This window comes from Triticum urartu, chromosome 3A, assembly GCF_056163025.1.
Source record: "Triticum urartu cultivar PI428250 chromosome 3A, HENAU_Tu73, whole genome shotgun sequence".
NCBI classification, from domain to species: Eukaryota; Viridiplantae; Streptophyta; class Magnoliopsida; order Poales; family Poaceae; genus Triticum; species Triticum urartu.
Window position 1 is genome coordinate 290236593 of NC_141875.1, and position 8658 is coordinate 290245250.

At 45.4% G+C, this 8658-nt stretch overlaps 1 protein-coding gene across 1 annotated transcript; it reads right to left on the reverse strand.

The window, feature by feature from the left end:
- Positions 1-5598: 5598 nt before the first annotated feature.
- Positions 5599-7514, reverse strand: LOC147979483 (uncharacterized). Its single transcript, XM_087515233.1, has 3 exons — positions 7438-7514; positions 6146-6310; positions 5599-6070 (listed from the first exon to the last, which is right to left on the reverse strand). Exons 1-3 carry the CDS (start codon positions 7512-7514, stop codon positions 5599-5601), a joined length of 714 nt encoding a protein of 237 aa, XP_087371359.1.
- Positions 7515-8658: the final 1144 nt, after the last annotated feature.

Consider the following 8658-nt stretch of genomic DNA (forward strand, 5'->3'; position numbering starts at 1 on the left):
AAAATAACATGATCCTGACAAAACGAAAAGATGAAACATCACAATGTCTCAGGAAGAAAAGAATAGAAGTTAGATCATTGAAATAGGAGAATGGAGAAGAAAATGCCAAAATCTGTCACAAAAGAGCTCGACAAGGCATCTTTAGGAGAAGGGTCGAACGGAGTTGTTGGGAATCCAACAACGAAAAGAGAAAGCTTGTTTTGGACTTATAGAAGCCATCTCAAAAATTATGAGGTGAAATTCTGCCACTAACGGGAAAAACAATTGAAATGGTATGACCAAGGAGACAAGAAAATATTTCACCGGGAGGATAAAGAAGAACTTGGATCATTTATAAGCACCGTAAATAGCAACAATCCTTAGGGAAGGCTTTAGGTGAAACATGACACAAGATAACTCCAACGAAGAGGTTGATGAATTTAAAATACCTCATTCTTGATAGCTTGAGAAACATGAAGCATGAAGGAAAATTATCAAGAATGACATAATACCACCTCCAATGGTACGGAAGAAAGAATTGCACTCCGGATAGCAAGATGAAGAAAGCTTGAGCTTCTTAGAAAAGAATCTCGATGAAAGACTTGGAGAAGGAATTAAATCCTTTATGAACCATCATGTAGAACCACCATGATGATGTCCGGTAAGAAAAAAGTATGAACAAACGAAAAGACGGATGAAAAGAATAAGATTGAAGCCTTGCAATGCTTAGATGTATCTCCATGACGAGAAAATTGAGAGAGCTTGGAACTCCGGGAAAAGAAAAGATGAAGCATCTTGAATCGAGAAATGTTATATGATGAACCATTCCAGAAAGCAGGAATTGAACTTACTCGATGAAACACGAATAAGAATTACATTATGCTCATCCTTCACCACTTAAATTGATGACAATCAATGGATTTGGCACACTACTTATTCTCGTATCAAGGATTAAGAGAGATATAACATAAATTTGAGAACGTCTTCAACGAACCACCGGTAGGATTGGAACAATGCATGAATTGATATGATAACGAATGACGAGAACTCTTGCACGAACCACCGTAAGAATTGAAAATGAACGAAGTAGGGGTGAACCACCGGTAAGAATTAGCAAATGAACGAAGGTGCTTGAGACAAACTAGATGCATGAGAATGAAGAGATCAAGAACTGATTAGAGGATATTTGATTGATGCACCGGCAAGATAGGAGAATGATAACTGATAGCTGAGAATGAATAAACCTGAATAGATGGACTCCCGATAACAAACTGAGAAGACTCTTGAATTACTCCGGATAGGTGAAAAGAATTCTCATGATCAAAACAATTACGAGAGGATGGCAACAAGCTAGAATCACGAATCTTGAAGAGAATGGAGCAAGATTAAAGAGAAACTCTTCTTCAGTCTTCAAAATCCGAGAATGACGACGAGAAACACCATCGTGAATTGTTGAGACACTCTGGAATAAAGAAGATAGAAAAATTGAGCCAATGATGAAAAGAAAATTGAGAGATCTTGGAGAAACACATCTGACTGATGAAAAACATTCTTACGTCAAACTTTAGAAGATTTGGGAATAACTCCGGGAGAATAAGAAGAGTCAGGTAAGATCCTGGGAAAAGACCTGTGGGTTAGGGCCCACTCAAAAGAAAACATCGTTGAACGATTCAAGAGAGAGAAAAGCACCGGTCGAATTAAATGACTTGAATGAGGGAACATCCTCGAAAGAGCTTGAACGAAAGAAGAGTGGAAAACACGAATCTTCGAGATATCTTGAGCACTCCGGAACAAATGAATAGGGAGAAATGAATGGCTATGAGGTGCACCGGCACGAGAAAAGCATTTGAAATACAGAAAAGAATATGATCAACACCGAAAGCTTGAATTGGGTCCACCAGAAAAGGAAATGAGTGAAGAGTGACGAACTTGAAGCTTCGTTGGCATCTTCCTGAGAATCAACGGATAAAAACATTGACGTAAAAGAATGGAGAGACTTCACAACATTAAAATGATCCTTGAATAAGAAATCTGGTTCCTTGAAGAAAAGGGTGGGAGGGAGGGAAAACAAAGGCAACTTGGAGACGGATGAAACAAACACCGTTCAGAAGAACCGGATACTTGATCTTGCGGATGTTGAAATGATCATATCCACTTGAAGAGAAGCACGCCGGTTAAAAAGGGATTGACAAAAACAATCTCGATGATCAAGAGGGATTAGTATTCACATCGGAGTATGAGAACACCATTTGGGGAAAGGTATGGAATCAACATTTGACTTTGAAGCAACTCGAATACAACAACTCAAAACAAAACAAAGGATTGGCTTGCAAAATAAGCCAGAACAAACATATGATAGAGATTTCGTCCGAAGTTTTCGTGGTGGGGCCTACACGGGCTCGATCGTACAGCACCATCATGTACAAGGCAGTGCACATGACATACGAAGCGTCCCCGAGTCGGCATAGCCAAGGACTCTTTAAGACACAACGAGACCACTGTAAAACCAACCGTGGATAGGTGGACCACTAGATGTCGAACCCCAATTTCATATCATACATCTGTCGGAAAGATATCCTAAGAGCTACTTGAATTCCCACTTATAAACTCCCGAAATTTTCTCAGTTATGCAATCAGGTGTTGGGGATATAGGGGAAGCATAATATCTCACCCAAAGCTAGCAAATCCTACATCCAGCTGTATCCATCCTTCAACACATAACCAAGAAACCTTCGGAAATCATCTACCTCAACCTTCGAAAAGCATCCGTTATACAAGTTATGGCGATACTCCCGAACTCCCGCCCCAGTACTGGGTGGCGTCGAGGTTATCTCACCAACGAACTGCATAAAAGAGATTTTCGATGTCGGCGTACTAAACTCAGGTATTCCAGAATTGCAACGATAAAATTATGACGACAACACCTCGGAGCTCAACTCCCCGGGACACTTCCACAAAACCCCCGACAGGAGGCACCAAGACAATGTTCTCATCATAAAACCATCGGAACGATTCCAAGATACCCGCGTGATGCTAAATTTTTTTTAGTGAAATTTGAGAAGAGAAGAGTCAAAACTCTACGTCAGGATGCCTTACCAGAGCGATGAGGAGACTGGGAAGTAAAAAGAATTCCTAAACTCTCCGATATATAATTCCTCAATGACTCAAAACATTTTTCTAGACACAACTCGGCTGCTAAAAACGATCAAGCAATGGGGCTCCTAAGGTTGGGGAAGGCTCTGATACCAACTTGTAACACCCTCGATGCGACTATAGCTCCCCCGTGTCGAGGCATGACTTAGAGGCATAATCGCATTGAAGGCATATGTCGCAAGTGAGGTAATCTTCACACAACCCATGTAATACATAAGGGAAAGAGGTCCATAGTTGGCTTAAAATCGCCACTTCACACAAATACAGGAATAAAACATTACATCAACCAGATACAATCAAGGTCCGACTACGGAACCAAAATAAAAGAAGAACCCCAAATGCGACAAAGGTCCCCGATCGACCCCAACTGGGCTCCACTACTGATCAACTAGAATGAAACAACACAAAGGACAAGATCTTCAACGAGCTCCTCCTGAGCTTGGTTGCGTCACCTGCATGGACTCATCGGCACCTGCAAACTGGTTTTGGAAGTATCTGTGAGCCATAGGGACTCAGCAATCTCGCACCCTTGCGATCAAGACTATTTAAGCTTATGGGTAAGGTAAAAGGTATGAGGTGGAGCTGCAGCAAGCGACTAGCATATATGGTGGCTAACATACGCAAATGAGAGCGAGAAGAGAAGGCGAAGCATGGTCGATAAAAGTATGATCAAGAAGTGATCCTATAGCAACCTACGCCCAGCATAACTCCAACAACCGTGTTCACTTCCCGGACCCCGCCAGAAAGAGACCATCACGGTTGCACACGCGGTTGATTCATTTAATTAAGGTCAACTTTAGGTTTTCTACAACCGGACGTTAACAAATTCCCATCTAACCATAACCGCGGGCACGACTTTCGAAAGTTCAAATCCCTGCAGGGGTGTCCCAACTTAGCCCATCACAAGCTCTCACAGTCAACGAAGGAATAGACCTCCTCCCGAGACATTCCGATCAGACTCGGTATCCCGGTACTCCAAGACATCCTCAACAATGGTAAAACAAGTCCAGCAAGACCGCCGATGCGCCGACATCCTGATAGGAGCTGCACATATCTCGTTCTCAGGGCAACACCAGATGAACACTACGTACAGCTAAAACCATCCCTCAAGTTTCCCCGAGGTGGCGCCGCAAGTGGCTCTAGTTTGGACCAACACTTAGACAAGCACTGGCCCGGGGGGGTTAAAATAAAGATGACCCTCGGGATGCGCGACTCCCAAGGGAAAAAGGCTAGGGGGCGAATGGTAAAACCAAGGTTGGGCCTTGCTGGAGGAGTTTTATTCAAAGCGAACTGTCAAGGGGTTCCCGTTATAACCCAACCACGTGAGGAACGCAAAATCCGGGAACATAACACCGATATGACGGAAACTAGGGCGGCAAGAGCGGAACAAAACACCAGGCATAAGGCCGAGCCTTCCACCCTTTACCAAGTATATAGATGCATTAATTAAATAAGATATATCGTGATATCCCAACAAAATATCCATGTTCCAACATGGAACAAGCTTCAATCTTCACCTGCAACTAACAACGCTATAAGAGGGGCTGAGCAAAACGGTAACATAGCCAATCAACAGTTTGCTAGGACAAGGTGGGTTAGAGGCTTGGTTCAACAAAGTAGGAGGCATGATAAGCAAGTGGTAGGTATCGCAGCATAGGCATAGCAAAAGAGCGAGCAACTAAGCAAGCAAAGATAGTAGTGATTTCGAGGGTATGATCATCTTTCCTGAAATCCCGCAAGGAAGAAGAATGAGTCCATGAAGAAGACAAACGGACGTAGACGAACGGTTCCTCACAAACACGACGTTATCGGAACCAACCCGAAGAAGCAACACCGGAAAACAAGCACACAACATAGTAAACAACCATCACATAAACATGGCATGATGCACAATCAAGTATGATGCATGTCCAGTTTAAGAAGCATGACATGGCAAAGAGCACAAGCAATCCTACAAATTAAATGGAGCTCAATATGCAACGAGTTGCATATTGACGAAACACCACGATAAATTATTTAGTTTGATCCCGTTTATGTACCCAACAATATTAAATGTTGTTAAACATGGCAAGAGGGTGAAGCATAATAAAACTATCTAATCTAGGCAAGGTTAAATGAGGCCGGAAGCAACGAACAACAATTCCGGTAAATCCGCATATGCATATTATAGATTTGGTACTGATCTGCCATAAACACAATTTTAGAGTTGTTAAACATGCAACGTAAAGCCACCATGTTAAATTAGGCAAAATTCTACCCCATTTACATATTAAGATTATTTAATTCGGAGCTACGGTTGAATAGTTATGAAATAAATCATTTTAACATGGCATAGGAGCAAATTTAATCAAACGACATCTTAAACATTTTAAACATGGGTGAAAATGACATATTATTAAACTAGACAAAATTCTGAGCAAGTTTCATATATAATTCATTTTAAACCGATGCACGAATTGTGAGTTATTATATGCATGAACATGAGGGTCTTTTCCGTAAAACTGCAGTCTCTTGATAAATAGATAATTCATCCAACGCAGGAAAAAAATGTATCGGGCCGAATCTGAGCAAACGGGCCAGCAGGAGTAGGCGCTGGGGGCAGCTCACCCATGGGCTATGGCCCGGTTCGGTGGGGAGGAGGCCGTTGGGGTGAGGAGGCGCGCGAGCTGGGCCTTGGGCGGCTACGGTCAACGGAAGTAGAGCAGCGGCTGAAGCGGTCGTGACGCTCGTCTGTCTCCGACGAGAGGAAGGAGGGGCAGTGGCTGGCGATGCAGGTGGTCTCCGGCGAGGGCACCGGTGGCCGGGGACGGGGCCCAGCCGGCGGGATCCAGCAGGAGCGGTCAAGGGCGGCGGAGGAGAGGGGATCCGGTCCAGATCGGGGCCGAGGCAGCGGGAGTCCATGCTTCGGGCGCCCATGGCGGCTTGCTGGTTCGTGTCCCTGGAGACGGAGATGGAGAGAGGTGAGGCGAGGGAGAGAACAAGAGGGAGAAGGAGATGGCAGGGGCGGCGCGACCTGACCGGAGGCGACCTGGTGAAGGTGTTCGCCGGCGGGGGTGGCAGCTCCGGTGAGGCGAGGCAGTGACGAGGTAGAGGCGAGGGGAGCTCGAGGCGGCTTGGGGCCTGGTGCAGCTCGGGAGCCCTCGAGCGGGAGAGGCTGGAGATCGGGGGCCGCGGTGACCTGCTCCCCGGCGAGCTCAGGCGAGGTAGTGGAGATCCACGGGCGCGTGGGGGCTCAGTGGTTGGTCGGGGATACAAATCGAGAGGGTGGGGATCGATGGATTGGGCAGGGGAGAATGAGAGGATCCCGAGGAAGAAAGGTAGGTGGCGGCGCGATGGGACAAGAGGGCTAGAATTTAGGGTTGCTGCCTAGGGGATTGGTCTATATATATAGCACTGGATTTTGGTTAGGGGCTATTTAGTCCCTCCGATCGAAATCAGATGGTCGGCAAAAATAGGCTAGGGAGTCCAATAAATAAAACGGAGATGCTTTGTAGACGTTTGGGGATGATACGGACACAACGGTGGCGACAGTCCAGGTCGGGTTCGGGACAATTTTTGGACACGCGCGCGAGGGGTTAGTTGGAATTTGTGGGCTGTGCAGAAGGGCTCGAGATGAGAGAAGAGAAGAGAGAGAGGCCCGGCGACTGTTTCCGGAGACCGAAAACGTACGGCATTAGACCGACTATATTGTCGCTATAGTTATCCGTTGGGGCATCAAACGATCTCCGAATGCGATGAAACTTGACAGGCGGTCTATCTACACTATAATAAGGGCACATGTCAACTCCCATCCCATTCCGAAAACATTTTCTGGCCACTTATAAAATACTATTTCGGACATGCCGCAGGCGCGTGCAAGTGTGTATGGGCTCAGAATGGGCAACAGAGGGAACTGGGAGAACCCGGGCTAATGCAAGTTTTGAAAACATGATGATGCAATGCACATGATGACATGGAAAGATGCAACACGCAAGCAAGAGACACGGCAACGACAACGAATAACTAGAAGACACCTGTCGCAATGGTCTCGGGGCGTTACACGTACGTTCCATACTTGGATCGGTCAATCGTGAAGACGTGTGACTACATCAACCATGTTCTCATAGCGCTTCCACTTACGGTCTACGAGGGTACATGGACGATACTGTCCCCTCTCGTTGCTATGCATCACCATGATCTTGCTTGTGCATAGGAAATTTTTGAAATTACTGTGTTCCCCAACATTTGCAACTCTTGCAAGAGCGCAACCAAGGTAATCAAGGCCAAGGGAATTTCAACAATTAGCCTCGGTTTGCTACCCTCAACCAGTTCCTCGCAAACTGGCCGAAGTCTTTCAACAACTGTGTCAAGGCCACAGACACCGACGATTGGCTCTTGGACATCTGCAAGCATTTTGAATGTAGCAATGTCAGGCCTGAGGACTTTGTCAAGTTTGCTTCGTTTCAACTCAAGGACCAAGCGGCTGAGTGGTTTCAACAATAAAGAGATTCCAGAGGAGGTCATGTGATTGCCTGGGATGATTTCCGCCGAGACTTCAAAGCTCATCATATCCCACCCAGTGTTGCTGAGAGGAAGCATGAGGAGTTTCGCAATCTCAAGTAAGGCAGCATGTCCGTGTACCAATACAATATCCAGTTTTAGAAACTTGCTCGCTTTGCTAAATAAGACATTCATGCTGAAAAGAGTATGATCTATCAATTTAGAGGTGGCCTCGGAGAAGATCTACAGTTAGCTCTCGTGCTTCTTGAGCCGACTAAGTTCGATTAATTCTATAACTTGGCACTCAAGCAAGGAGCTGCTCAGCTCAAGTGTGAGGCTTCTAAGAAGAGAGTCAGGGACGCAGTTCAGTATTCTTCTTCATCACAAGTGGCATCTAACAACAGAAGTTCTGGCTGCCTCCTCCTCTGTTTCGTCAGCCCTACCAGCAGAAGAGCAAAGGCGGCAATGGATCTTCCCACCCACCCAACCCAGGCTATGAGAACAAAGCTCAGTCTCAAGCTCCAAGGTCAAGTGCTCCTTATCATCGTCCGCTCTCAGAGGTGACTTGCAACAAGTGTCAGCAGAAAGGGCACTATGCAAGCAAGTGCTTCAACCAAAGGCGCCTTCTGCCTCCTCCTTTTGTGAGATCTTCCAGCAATGCAATGGTCAAGCATAATTCCAAATTTGCAAAGGTGAACATGATGAACGCAGCTCAAGCAGAGGATTCTTCAGAAGTGATCATGGGTAATCTTCCTGTTAATGACTTTCCTACAAAAGTTTTATTTGATACTGGTGCATCGCATAGTTTCATCTCAAGACCTTTTGCATCTAAGCATGAGTTGGTTTTCCAAGTTTTTCCTAGACCGTTGTTAGTTGTCTCTCCGGGTAAATCCATGAATGCAAGCTCCATCGTTCAGGATGTTTCTATCAAGATGGGAAACTAAAAATTTCTGTCTTCTCCAATTGTTCTTGGCGACTCGGATATTGATCTAATTCTCGGGATGGACTGGCTTTCTAAGCACAAGGCTCGGCTTGATTGTGCTGCCA

What these genes read in the sequence shown, in the direction of transcription:
- LOC147979483 (XM_087515233.1), bottom strand. Translation starts at nt 7,514, where the DNA reads ATGTCCAAGAGCCAATCGTCGGTGTCTGTGGCCTTGACACAGTTGTTG. An exon ending in GGCCAGTTTGCGAGGAACTG is followed by an intron (nt 6,311 to 7,437) that starts GTTGAGGGTAGC and finishes GCCGGGGAGCAG; the next exon opens with GTCACCGCGGCCCCCGATCT. An exon ending in ACCAGGTCGCCTCCGGTCAG is followed by an intron (nt 6,071 to 6,145) that starts GTCGCGCCGCCC and finishes CTCCGTCTCCAG; the next exon opens with GGACACGAACCAGCAAGCCG.